At 42.1% G+C, this 14,448-nt stretch overlaps 1 protein-coding gene across 1 annotated transcript; it reads right to left on the reverse strand.

Annotated features, from left to right (window-relative positions):
* Positions 1-3,003: 3,003 nt before the first annotated feature.
* Positions 3,004-14,336, reverse strand: LOC105024506 (sodium/potassium-transporting ATPase subunit alpha-1). Its single transcript, XM_010894474.3, has 21 exons — positions 14,198-14,336; positions 13,869-13,988; positions 12,884-12,943; positions 11,473-11,676; positions 11,216-11,329; positions 11,000-11,134; positions 10,799-10,916; positions 10,034-10,302; positions 9,489-9,932; positions 8,962-9,154; positions 8,689-8,864; positions 8,456-8,592; positions 8,130-8,280; positions 7,887-8,055; positions 7,637-7,791; positions 7,180-7,303; positions 6,925-7,070; positions 4,559-4,689; positions 3,844-3,945; positions 3,491-3,582; positions 3,004-3,387 (listed from the first exon to the last, which is right to left on the reverse strand). The coding sequence occupies exons 1-21, from the start codon at positions 14,207-14,209 to the stop codon at positions 3,359-3,361; spliced, it is 3,081 nt and encodes a 1,026-aa protein (XP_010892776.1). The 5' UTR covers positions 14,210-14,336; the 3' UTR covers positions 3,004-3,358.
* Between the last annotated feature and the right edge of the window lie 112 nt (positions 14,337-14,448).

The following is a 14,448-nucleotide window of genomic DNA, read 5'->3' on the forward strand; positions in this document are numbered from 1 at the left end:
GTGCTCAGACTACAGTAATGCACTGAATCCTTGTCGCACCCAAAGCATTTATTTGAAATACCATTCGCTCCGTTAGTACTTTGGCGTAATGGTGATGACGTTAAATTGCCCTGGAAACTGCTATCTGAACCCATTCTTGCAGTCCCCTTGGGAAGCATCCGTCCGCCCGTTCACTGACAGGCCTTCCTATGACTGACACACAGAGAGCTTGGCATGAAAACGAGCGGATTGTAATCGTATCGCGAACAAATTGTCCAGGAGTGAAGGAATACTATCTACTCGTTAACCTTTACTTGTGGCATTTAAGCGGCAGATCCCATTTAGGGATACGGAGCACCGAACGAAGCTCTAACCAGGAAGGTTAAACTGACCGTGGTGATCTTTTCTGCGGGACAAATCCCCAAGCATTTGGGACGATCAGACAGCCTGTGTGACCTTAAGCTAGCGTGATAAGAGGACCGTGTCTCACTCGGACACTGGAGCTGCTTACCTGGATGACATTCAGAATATCACAGAAAGGCTAGACCGAGGGTATGTCTGGAAGGATAACCCCTCCCCTGTAGAGGGCACAAACTTCAACTAGGGCTCTGGGTTAGCGCTGCGTTGGGTGTTCATTTACGGTGTGTAATTGCAGCCTTTGAATCAAGCAGAATGTACATAAAGCTGTGTGTCTTAAACCTTAATTTGCATACATGAGTAGAGCATTTAACAGTTCACCGCATCGGTGGGGGTGCGAGGGGATCCGTGTGTGACGGGGGGGGGGGTAAGGGGCCTGGTGTGACCCTCCAGCAGCTTAGCTCCCTTCACCAAGACTAAGGCCTTTAGATAGCTCCATGCATCATCTGTTTCTGAGCATTCCTAAAGCAGATGGGAGTGGGAGGACACAGACTTGTTGTCAAGACAGAGCACGAGCGCTCAGTTACCTTTGAATTTAAAGGCAAAAGCGGTTAAGCAATACAGACGGGCAGCCTGTTGCATGTGGAAGCCTCAGTCATGTATTAGTTAAACAACCCACTTTTTTCCCCCCAGAATAAAGGCAGAATGTGGAATATATGGCTGGGAATCCAGCTATGTTAGACTTGACATGAATTTGGATGTGTGGTAACACATTAAGCCAAGACTAGAAGACCTATTCGATGCCCTCGAATGAATGAATGAATTTCCGAACAGGAAAGGAAGGAATAGCTTCACAGGAAGTGTTTTCCTGTGCCATGGCATACCAGTAGATTCATGTTTATGCCCATTACTCATATTGACCAGCAGATGCTGCTGTTGAACAGATGAAAAACTATGATACACAACAATCAAAAGCATATTTTTGCATAATTAGAGTGTGTGTGTGTGTGTGTATGTGTGTGTGAAACATATACAGCCCATTCTATGTTGTGGTCAGTGTTATTTATAATGTCTTACACTAGGCTGGTCAGAGTTGTGCAATCTGTGTTCACTGACCTCAGGCACTCATTGAATACAAAGGATATACAAAATGTATTAACATTTCTGTAATTCCTAAATCATTCACAGTTAATGGATCTAAATACCCTCAAATTAAATCTGCCACTCTGCACTTTAACTTCTGACTCACTGTTTCATTTCAAATCCAATGTGTTGGAGTACACAGCCAAAACAAAACAAATTGATTCACTGTGCCAATTCTTATGACTGCACTGTGTATTAAAACAAAAAGAACATGAGATCATGCGCTTGTGTGTCTTCCCCAAACACACTACATATATCAACAGCCCGGATGAATAACAATGTTTTCTGACTAAAAACTGTTCTGTAATGATCAATACGAGGATATACATGTACCGCTTCCTTCTATGGACATTATATCCAACACGTTTCCCACAGTATGTGATTGAGACCGCTCCCTCACCCTCAATAACAGGTCTCATTCACTCAGTAACTGGTCTGTCTCCCTCGGTAACCGGTCTCTCCTCAGTAGCTGCTCCCTCACGCTCAATAACAGGTCTCATCCACACAGTAACTGGTTTGTCTCCCTCGGTAACTGGTCTCTCCTCAGTAGCTGCTCCCTCACGCTCAATAACGGGTCTCATCCACTCAGTAACTGGTCTGTCTCCCTCAGTAACTGATCTCTCCTCAGTAGCTGCTCCCTCACCCTCAACAACGGGTCTCATCCACACAGTAGCTGGTCTCTCTCCCTCTGTAACTGGTCTGTCACCTTCTCTCTCAGTTCATGTTCTTCCAGTACTGGTCTCCCTCCGTCTGCAGTGGTACATAGTGATGTTGCTATGGTTGGCGGGCTGGCTGGTCTCTTTCTGGGCCAGGCCAGGGAGTTTGTAACAACTCCTCAACCGGTCTCTTTGTTAGCTGGGGTGAAAAAAAGCAAGGAAATCCTTGCACGCATCCATTCATATCCGCAGCCTACTTGTCACCTAGCAAAGTGCTTTTGTCCAAAGCCGTATGCTCCCTGATCAACAGTAGTGCACTACAAAGTTGATAGGGTGCTATTTGAGACACAGGCCCCTAGCTGCAGTGTTTACACTGTACACAGAGTGCAGCGGCTTACACGAGGCCAAGGGCACGAGTCAGTTCCCCCGTGGACGATGTTGACAATCTTCTGCGTCCGCATCGACGACACGGATGAGCCACTTGTTCTACAAGCGGTTGTTTGCGAACAAGTGTTAATGCTGTTGGTTCTGTTCATTTGAATATTATCAAACGACAAGCTCAGTGAGGGTTTTGTATGAACTGATGTCACACTTGCTAGGTAAGACCTATGGCCTCTGTCCATAATGTGTATCTTAGGATAACATCTCATATGACGTTGCCCCAATAACTTTAACAGTAAGAACTGAAGCTACTGTAGTAACGAAAGTAGTTATATACTGTAGGTATTGCAGTAATTGCATTAGTATTACTAGGGTTGTGGAATCAGTGGAACTAACTTAAAGAAGGATTTGCTCTGGATCACCAGAGCAAATCCTTTACTTTTAAACAGGCCTTGTTTTCTAAAACCAAATAATCGCAAACCATGTGGAGTGTTGAAATACATTTATTCATTCCAAGGCCATGATCACACATCTGTAATAAAAATAGTCACTTCAGTTTATGACAGACTGTCAGAGGGATCAAGTCAAGTGGCGTTGCTCTTCCAAATATATGATACTAATAAGCTGACATCATCTAATTTGCAAATAATCTTTAACACCATTGGGGGAACTTTTATCACCTAACAAAGTTGTAGCTTATGTACTTAGGTGCGATCCCAGTCTGACCCCTCTGCAGCACAATGCAACTTCATATTGACTAGTTAAATCTAGGCTCTACTGTAGCGCTCTTCTTTCCCTCCGAGACAAACACATTGTGAAATCCCTGGGACGGCTTCTTCGTCTCAGTAGTACGTCTCCTGTTCCACCCAACCTTGAAGGAGATGGATAGATTTTATTTTCAGTAAAACAACTGGATAGGTTTCACGGAGAATAAAACATCTGGTTAGACGTTTTGGTGTTCACTAAGTACTCACCTCCTGGGTTTCTTCTCAGGATGTATTTCCTGACCTCGTCATATACAAAGATGAGCAGGGCATAGGGGAGGGCACAGAACCACCAGAGAAACCTAAGAAAATGAAAGAGCGGTAAATATTTAAGGAAAAACTTTGATTTAGTTAAGCGTTACAAAGGGAGTTGCATTTCTCTTGGCATGTACACTCGGAAAAACCCCATTGCACTTCAGCTAGAATATATTTATTGCCTCCCATGTGGTGCTGTTAGACACTTCGTAATGTCCATATGTTTTATGGCTCTGCATTTAAAAAGGGGTTACCTCAGTTTCAAGCTGATATACTGAAGATTTTAACAGAATCTGAAGAGTACTTACTTGAGTGGGTACATTCTGACAGCAACATCCATTCCAGGGCAGTAGGAGAGGAAGAGTGCAAGGGCGGACTCCGTTATAATGCCGAAGATGAGAACCCGGTTCCTGTGGAGGGAAGAAGAAAACAAATCATTTTTTATGATTTTAAAAGCAACAGTGGCGTGAACGCAGTTAAAGTCTAAAAGCATTTGGTTTAAAACATACTGTAGTTATCCCAAGCGGAAATATAAATATTTCTAATTTCTTTTCAAACACTTTTTAATGGATACTGTAGCGAAATTTAAGTAATCCAACAATATCAACATAATTTACTTAGTAAGCATTTGTGTTAGTGAGTCTGTTGGATAACACGAACTGGGGTTATCTGGATAGTGTGTGAATTTTCACCATGTACCTGTCCTGCTAAGATTATGTAATTGAACATGTACTTTCCGGTGTTTGCAGACTGGTTTAGGAACATAGTGGAGGAAAAGGTACTGATACAGTACAGATACACCAAAAAAGTACTTTAGTATTACTAGTATTTTTACTTAATTACTGTACACAACTGACAAACATCATGGTGGCTATAGATTTTAGAGTTTCAGGAATTACTAAACATTGTGATGTGAACCGGAGGAAAAGTTAAAATCAGAGAAGTGGAGAATTTGACTAGAAGAAACCTCTTAGGAACCAGACCCAAACCACAGCACCCGAGGACATTGTTATGTGCACTCACCCCATTCCCTGCTGAAAGATCGAGTTCTTCCTGGTTTTGACTATGATCAGATCAGCCACCTGTGTAATCACAATGCTGACGAAGAACGCTGTGTGGCATGTGAACTCAAGAACCTTTCTGCTCTCATATGTCTGAAGGATATTTGTAAATGAGACAACAAGAGAGTGTGAGTTATTTGGAGACAAAGCAGATAGAACAGTTTAATACATTATGAAGATTTGCAGATTGTTACCAATTGTGTGGTTAGACTGTGCGTGTATTTAACAAGAGGTTTCTGTACAACAGGTTGTCCTAGCGCCGAAGCCAAATGCATGATGGGTAATGTGAGGTCCACTGCAGGGGCTAAGAAATTTGACCGTGATATACATTCACTAGAGGGGGAAAATGTACAAAGTAAAATTACTTGCTTTGAACATTTACACTCTTCCTTTTTGTTTAATTGATCACCGGTTAGTTTTGAACTCCCTTAACCTGGTCACATAGATCGTAAGTAGACACTTCCCTAAAGTGGTGAACACAGCCACACCCAGTTGAGTTCTTGTACTCAGTACTTTTTCTACCTCTGATATTCAACAATGTAAGGTAAGCCAAGATTCACAAAGATTTCACCAACACAAATATAAACAAGCTATCTAGATTATCGTTCTTCAATTTGCTTGTGCCCGAATCGCTACTGCAGAAGTCATTTAAGGGTAATGGTGGTAATCCATCCCATAATGTGTAGGACAGCTGTCAGACCAAAAAGGGGATTGATGTTGTCGCCTGTAGCACTGACTGAACCCTAATTCTAATCCAAACATAATCCTAACCATGAACATGTATACATTTTAAATTGCTTGGCCATGTTGCGTAGGTCTCGTAGCTGTTAGTCACATGCATTGAGGACAACACCGGGCAAATGTGCCTCCGGTTTTGGGATGAAAGAAACATGTGACTATTGTATATTTGTTGCCTTGGCCCTATGGGGGCGCATGAGTAACAGCTTATAGAGCAAACACCACAGTTATCACAACACATAACATGTTATTGAATCTCTTCCAGGCTTGGATATCCTGTTATTTATATGCACGCACAAATGCCTGTTCATTCAGCTCCCATTCTTACAACACCATTGATACAAACCCTTTGGCAACTATCTGAAAATACTGTGCAACAACCAGAAATGAATCCTATGAATTCTGAACTTTCTTGACCCTGTGACAAATTAATTTTTCTAAGCTCAATGTAGACTAATGCCAATGTAACCAATTGCTGAATTAATGTAAATCTATGAGTTAGTTCACCTAGAAGTACAAGTAATTTAAATAATGTGTAAGTCATTTGCATAAAGCGTGCTCAATCTGAAATAGCTTGTAAAGTGAAACGAAAGGTTTGCCTTTTTTAAAGGCAGCAGTATATGTTAGGTCAAATATCCCTTAATGTTGAGCCAACTCAGTCCTTTGCAGCTTGGTGTCTTACAACTGTATATTGTATATTGTATATAACTTTTTGAGTAATAACATATGCATGTTGGGCCAAAACCACACTAATTCATTACATATTTCCCAGCATGTTCAACTGATTTTTAGAATTGTTCATTTCAAGTTTTATTTTTGTTTGTACGCTGATTCATTGATTAATCAGTGGCTACACAAATATAACTATACATTTTTAATAAATGAAACCAATCTTATAGTAGTTGGAAGTTTTGCACTTGAGATTTTTTCCAGGCCTTTCCAGTTTCTGTGGTTAAGGTAGTCTCAATAGGCAATCTTCCGTAAGGCAGCAGTCATTTTGAATGCACGTTCGAAGCAGAGGTTTAATGGTATACAATTAAATGAGAAAAAAGTTAATAGAATTCAGTGGACGTGTGAACAATTGAACGTGTGACTGAGGAAGCGAGAAAGAAAATCCATGGGTAACCGAGTGAACGATCCTTTGGGTGATCGTGATGAGACGAGAACTCAAACGGGAGCTTGAGATAAGAATAATTACCACAGCTATAAACTAAAACATATAATGTTGAATTGTTGGAATGCATTTTTGTAAATATTCACAAAATTCATAACAGGTCAATCCTCCTAACTGATATTTCATGTTCTTTGTATCTTTTGCAATAAGATTTTGACTTCTCTAAGCTCAGGGGATCTCATTACATTTAAAGGAACAACATTGTGTGCTAGCCTACAAGGGTAGCCCTGTGTGAACATTCTTGATGTCCAAATTGTGGTCATATGTTGCGCAGCTGAAAATTCACTTGATTCGGTTCAGTTAGTCATCCTAATGCCGGCTAAATACATCAGGTACAGTCAGAAACAAAACTGAAAAACCAGGCTAATGCTAATCTGTTAGTTCAGCAGAAAGCGGAGCGGCGTTGGTGTACTGACCCACTGCTGACCGTAGCTGTCCTCCATGTCATTCATATACTTGTTTTCCCAGTCCAGTCGGACCCCTAGCAGACCCGTGGGGTAGAACCCGTTCTCGGCCATGACTACAAAATAAGTAAAGAACCCGCACGCAGCCTGCATCATGCCTGTGGAGAGAGAAAGAGAGCGAATTTTCAAAGACTGGATGTGTGCTATGAAACAGACTGATCAACGTATAACCCTGAAACACCAACTTAAAGACAATTAACTTCCTACCAATTTGACCGTAGGCCATGCTTATAAGCCTCTGGTTCACCAGTTTGTCTGTTTTGGAGTTTCTGGGCTGCCTCTTCATGATGTCGTTCTCAGCTTTTTCATAGGCAAGGGAGATAGCAGGGATCTAGAAGGTATTAATGGGAAAGACGAGTGCTGTTGGCAACAAGATGTTGGTAAAATACCTTCTGAACAACCTCTGAAATTATCTAGTGTTTTATTCATCGCGGTAAACCAGAACATAGGATTAGGAGTTCTTTAATGTTCAAAGGTTAGTTAAGCGGTGATGCTGAATTGAGATGCTTTTTAAATGCAAATACCTTATGCACCACATGCTGATAGAGTTGTTTTGAAAAATATGGAACTCTACTTTCATATCACTAATCCAATTGCCGGATTCAGAACACAATGTTGATATTGGCAGTCAAAGTCCTATAACATCCACAAATGAAAGACCTACCATGTCAGTTCCCAGGTCAATACAGAGGATACCGACCACTCCCAGGGCCAGCGGCATGCTGCCGACAATTAAGAAGAGGAAGGGGGACATCTCTGGAATTTTACTGGTCAGGGTGTAGGCGATGGACTTCTTCAAGTTGTCAAAGATCAGGCGGCCTGAGGGAAAGCCGAGGATGGGAGGAAGGGGTAGTCAGGGTGAGAGGGATGGTAAGATGTGGCGGACGGATCGTCATTGCTAGAGATTCTTCTACCTTCTTCAACACCGGTCACAATGGAGGCAAAGTTGTCATCCAGGAGGATCATGTCTGCAGCCTGCTTGGAGACGTCCGATCCGGCAATGCCCATAGCAACCCCGATGTCAGCCTTCTTCAGAGCCGGAGAATCGTTGACACCATCCCCTGTCACTGCTACAATTGCACCCTGTGGGTGAATAGCAAGGTGTTTAAAGATCTTTGCAGTGAAAGATTGAATCCTTCTGAATCATTGGGACTTACCTGACGCTGGCAACCCTCCACGATGATTAGCTTCTGCTGAGGAGAAGTTCTGGCAAACACAATCTCAGTGTGATACTTCAGGATGTCATCCAACTGTTCAGCGGACAGGTCCTTCAGCTCTCCACCATGGATGACACAGGCCTTGGCTTCTCTGCATGATGGAGAGATGGATGGAGAGTTGAAATGTACCCTAAATAAAACTGTCTTGGTAATTGTTCTTTACTGAAAATGTCCCAAAAAGGTCAAATATAGGTTTCTTCAAGAGTGGTCGGAATGAATGACATGGTTGAAGACATGGATAAAAATCATTCCAACTTGCCACATACCTGGGGTTAACCTCCGAAACTCTGATTTTCAGTCGAGCAGCAATGTCCTCAACAGTTTCGTTGCCCTCAGAGATGATACCCACACCCTTGGCAATGGCCTTAGCAGTGATGGGATGATCACCGGTGACCATGATAACCTAAAGGAAGGAAGGAAAGCGGTGAGGCCTGATCACAGTCACGGCGAAATGCGGTAACTGAAGTAAGTTTGTAAGTTCACTATGAAATTCCAATACCTTGATCCCAGCACATCTGCACTTGTTCACAGCGTCGGGCACAGCAGCGCGAGGAGGGTCAATCATGGACATGAGGCCAACGAAGCACAAATTCTCAGTAGGAAAGTTAATATCTTCACTGTCAAAGGCAAAGCCTTCAGCAAACTGATCATCAGGGAGATGGAAATGGCAGAAACCTGAAAAGAGTCAATGACACTATAACCAAACCTGCGTATACATTAGGTCCAAAATCTTTGAACACACATCTTCCCATTTTGCTGTGTATCTCCTTACCTAGCACTCTCTCTCCCAGCCCTCCTAGCTCTTCATAGGCATTCTGGAAGTATTCCTTCATCTCGTCCTCCAGTGGTTGTTCTTTGCCCTCGACCAGGATGGTGGAGCAACGGTCCAGGATCCTCTCAGGTGCTCCCTTCATCACCAGCAGGTGCTTGGACTCCCCAGGTGTGCTGTTCTTATGAATGGAGAGCTGCGAGACAAAAAGTTGCTCAGATGACACCATTCCATTAAAACTGTATTAATTTAGCATGAGAGAGTGACAGTTAGTGGATAGAGGTTAGGAGCAAGGTGGAACAACCACACAACTAAGTACTAGTAACTACATTCTACTGAATTAAGTAAAAGCCAGTGACGGGAAGAAGACAAGGATAAACATAGCAAATCTAGCAAGCTACATTTCATGGAAGCAAAATAAATTAAAACCAGTAATAACAAATTAGTTGCCTCCTGTGTTGTGTCTGGTAAACTGAAGTTCTGGCATATTCTTTGATGGACTGCAGGTACCACAAAAAGCATGTGATTACCTGGTATTTGTTGGTGGAGTTGAAGGGGATCTCAGCAACAATGGGGTACTTTTCTCTCATGTCTTTGACTGACCCACAGCAGAGCTCAATGCACTTCAGCAGGGCAGCCTCTGAGGCATCGCCAGCCACATCCCTCCTGAGGATAGGCACGTTGGTCTGTTCTGCCAGGAAGACGGCGCGGTTGCACAGCCCAGCGACTCTGGCCAGGGCAGCCCAGGTGTTGGAGCTTTTGTCGAAGGAGGTACCACTCTGGTTCTCAGTGGTGTCTGCCTCATGGATCTGGTTGTCGAACCACATGTGGGCCACTGTCATCCTGTTCTGGGTCAGGGTGCCGGTCTTGTCGGAGCAGATGGTCGAGGTGGAGCCCAGGGTCTCTACAGCTTCGAGGTTCTTCACCAGGCAGTTCTTCTTGGCCATGCGCTTGGCAGTCAGAGTGAGACACACCTATGAAGGAAAGCCATAACAGACGACTAAAGAATCAAGAACGACACATAAACGGATTTGTCGACAGAACATTTCTTGATGAATGCTTCTTCAGGACTTACAGTCACAGTAGCCAGGAGACCTTCTGGCACATTAGCAACAATGATTCCAATGAGGAAGATGACAGATTCCAGCCAACCATATCCCATTATAACCGAGAGGATTAAGAAAGTCACGCCCAGGAACACGGCCACACCAGTGATGATGTGAATGAAGTGATCAATTTCAATGGCAATAGGCGTCTTCCCAACCTCCAGACTCATAGCCAAGGTAGCAATACGACCCATGATGGTGTGATCGCCAGTGTTGATGACGACACCTCTGGCAGTTCCTGCAAGGTCAAAGCATGGAGGGTATGGTTTAGAATAGAAAAAGGGCTGATTGAAATTTTCAAAACATTCCTTGCTTTCCCTTTAAATAATGTCTATTTTAACTTTGTACTTTTGAAAATGTTATCAGTACAATACTTGAACGATTGTGTTAGTACAGACAGATATGAAAACATATGGATTCAGGATATAATCAAGAATGCGACTCCATAAAAAAATCCTGCCTTTCCCCATGAATGATTTGAAGATGCTCTGATGTATTTAGATAGATTGCATACCTATAATACGGAGAAAAGTATACAATAGTTTGATATAATAATTATAATGAAAAGGAAAATATCCAAAATATTGTACTATCCACTAATTAATCATTTCTTTGTATAGGCACAATAAAGCAACATTTATTTCCAAAACCATTCCATTTTGCCCCCCAGTGTTATTGTTAGCGCTAATTAGCATTTCTGGCTAGTGAATACAGCTAGTTACAGACGTTTTTACCTTCAACACAGTTGGTAGAGAAGAAGGCAATATTCCTGGTCTCCAGAGGGTTGTCATGGGTGAACTCGGCACTACGAATTTGGGGCTCAGATTCACCAGTGAGGGAGGAGTTGTCCACCTGAGTGGAGAAAGAAAAATGCATTAATTCTGGGAGGTATGCGTGCGTGACGCATGACCTAATGGACTTGAAATTAAACCCACCTTGCACCCATTGGCGGAGATAATACGCAGATCAGCTGGGATCCTGTCTCCTCCTTTAACTTCCACTAGATCTCCAACCACCACGTCTTCAGTGTTGATGTTCTTCTTCTCACCGTCTCGGATAACCAGGGCTTGCTACAAAGCAGTTGACACAATGACAATCTACAGACATGACAATATGATAACTGAGGTCGTTTGAAAAAGCTAAAGTCTAACCTGTGGGACCATGTTTTTGAAAGAGTCCATTATCCTTGAGCTCTTGGCTTCTTGGTAGTAGGAGAACAAGCCAGTAATAATAACGACAATTGCGAGTACAATCCCCAGGTACAACTGTGAAAAAGAAAAGGGGTTATCAAACACAAAGACATCAGCACATATTTTGAGAATACTGCACTAATGCTGAGTGGAAAAATGTTCAGGCCCTGGTGGCTTTGTGTTTGTTTCCAGTTATGTCAGAATTGTGGGATTCTCACGTTGTCATATGTCGGCTCCTCCCCAGAGTTCATCTGGATTATGAAGGCCATGAAGCAGAGCAGAGCGCCAATCCACAGCAGCATGCAGAAACCGCCAAAAAGCTGCTTGCAGAACTTGACCCACTCTGGGGTGGTGGGAGGAGGGGTCAGGCAGTTGGGGCCATCGCGAAGGAGGTTTTCTTTGGCCTGATTGGAGGACAATCCCTGGTAATGGGAGGGATGAGAAGTATAGTAAAGATATATTTCAAAGGGACAGGAGTATGGAGGGAGGGAAGTATATAATGTCATGTCAGACAATCAGCATAATTTGACCCTGAACTGTGTGTCTTTTAGGGAAGACATATGTATGTTTAATATTTACAGATTCAGGAGTGAATAGTGATGTCATCAGGACGTCATGACCACACAGAGAAGACATTTTGCCTCCGATATGACCTTGTGACTAATCTCCAGGAAACTCCATTCTCTTTACATTTCCACCAGCTGTAATGTTAATGTGCAACTGCTCCTGCTATTCAGTGTTACAAATGGAGGCATACACTCACCTAAATGATTATTAGGAACACCATACTAATACTGTGTTTGACCCCCTTTCGCCTTCAGAACTGCCTTAATTCTACGTGGCATTGATTCAACAAGGTGCTGAAAGCATTCTTTAGAAATGTTGGCCCATATTGATAGGATAGCATCTTGCAGTTGATGGAGATTTGTGGGATGCACATCCAGGGCACGAAGCTCCCGATCCACCACATCCCAAAGATGCTCCCATCAGACCATGCAACATTCTTCCAGTCTTCAACTGTCCAATTTTGGCTCATGCTCGTGCAAATTGTAGCCTCTTTTTTCTATTTGTAGTGGAGATGAGTGGTACCCGGTGGGGTCTTCTGTTGTTTTAGCCCATCGCCTCAAGGTTGTGCGTGTTGTGGCTTCACAAATACTTTGCTGCATACCTCGGTTGTAACAAGTGGTTATTTCAGTCAAAGCTTCTCTTCTATCAGCTTGAATCAGTCGGCCAATTCTCCTCTGACCTCTATCATCAAGGCATTTTCGCCCACAGGACTGCCGCATACTGGATGTTTTTCCCTTTTCACACCATTCTTTGTAAACCCTAGAAATGGTTGTGTGTGAAAATCCCAGTAACTGAGCAGATTGTGAAATACTCAGACCGGCCCGCCTGGCACCAACAACCATGCCACGCTCAAAATTGCTTAAATCACCTTTCTTTCCCATTCTGACATTCAGTTTGGAGTTCAGGAGATTGTCTTGACCAGGACCACACCCCTAAATGCATTGAAGCAACTGCCATGTGATTGGTTGATTAGATAATTGCATTAATGAGAAATTGAACAGGTGTTCCTAATAATCCTTTAGGTGAGTGTACGTGTAAACACAGTCCCACCCATTTACTCACCCTGGTTAGGTCTGTGTTGTGTTTCCTGTGAAGTTCATCCAAGGTCAACTTGTGGTCATTCTAACTCAGAAGGAAGAGAAAGTGGTTGATATATATATAAAAGAGAAAAAAGCTAAACAGAACAACTACTTTTACTTTTCTGTATTACATTGCTATTTAAATGCAGGATAATAAGAAAATATCCAGCAGGATAATGCACCAACAATGATGCCTTTATGAAATTTTAAGATGTCATATCATAAAATCCAATATACAACACGGTTAATGTATCAAACATGTTTCTGTCACTAGCAAAGATGCAGTCATGTGTGGTACTGGTGGCTTTATTCAAGCCTAATAAAATGCTTCCCTTCTCAAAACTAACAGAATGAAAATGATTATGGACGTAGAGGCTAATTAGACTCTCCAGTAGCCGCTTTGAACAAGTGTGTAATGATTCAGCCTCAATAAATGAAGTGGATTGCCATAATGCACCATGTTATTTTACTTCTTGCCCAAAAATTTACATGAAATAATGGTCATAATAATGGAATTGCCTATTTATATTTGTGTGTGATTCTGATGCTTTACTTGTAAAAGACAAAATGCATGACATGTGTAATTGGGAATAATTAGGTTACTTATTCGGAAATTAATTGGGGGATTTGTTCATTTGAATATCATTCTCGTTATATTAATTTAAAACCTAACATGAATTCGATCGTTTGATTTACAAAAGTGAAGGCATTTTACTTTGCCCCAAAAAGGTGCTTTTGCCATTTCAAATAAATTAGATTATTTAAAAAATGAAATTAATAATTATTCCTCTTCACCATTTCTGAATTAGATGTGTTTACAAAATAAATACATATCTAATAAGTCTTCCTCACATTGTCAAACAATTTACATAACCTTTCAAAATAAATGAATAAATAATTATTCCCCCTCAACAGCTCAGCTAAATTAGATATGCTTAAAAAATAAATGAATAATTTATCCTCCTCACCACATCTGCTTCCTTTTTCAATGTGTCCAAGTCCAACTTCTTAGCTTTTTTTGTCGACTTTTTATTTTCGTCCCCATCGTCTTCAGTGGTTGCTGCCAGCTTATAATCATCTTTCCCCTTCTGCAAATCAAAAGCCCAGTTAACGATGTGAAAGTGTGAACCATCAATTGAGCTCTATCCATTGTGTAGCTGAGTTTGGTAGGCAGTTTAATACTACCTGAAGTCTGATTAAAACCAGACAAAAAACTGCATCTATAAACTGCAAGAAATTGTTTTTTAATAAAGAAATAAGAAAATAATTCAGATATGTTAATAAATAGTGCACTCACTCCATGCCCCATCCTTACACTGCGGTCTCAATCCTTCTATCTATTACCTCCTTATCCTGAGAAACTCCACCTGGTACACGTTCAAACTGATCGCTCGATCCACCGATCCACCTATCTCAATAGACTGGAGGCAGCCCAAAGGTCCCTGGACAGCTAAATCAGGTTGATATATATATGTTTTACCTGTCAAAGGGGAGGTACGAAGAAGGAATGAGGAGGCTGAGGTTGGAATAGCGTGGGTTAGGGAGGGA

Source organism: Esox lucius, chromosome 25, assembly GCF_011004845.1.
Source record: "Esox lucius isolate fEsoLuc1 chromosome 25, fEsoLuc1.pri, whole genome shotgun sequence".
Classification (NCBI taxonomy): Eukaryota; Metazoa; Chordata; class Actinopteri; order Esociformes; family Esocidae; genus Esox; species Esox lucius.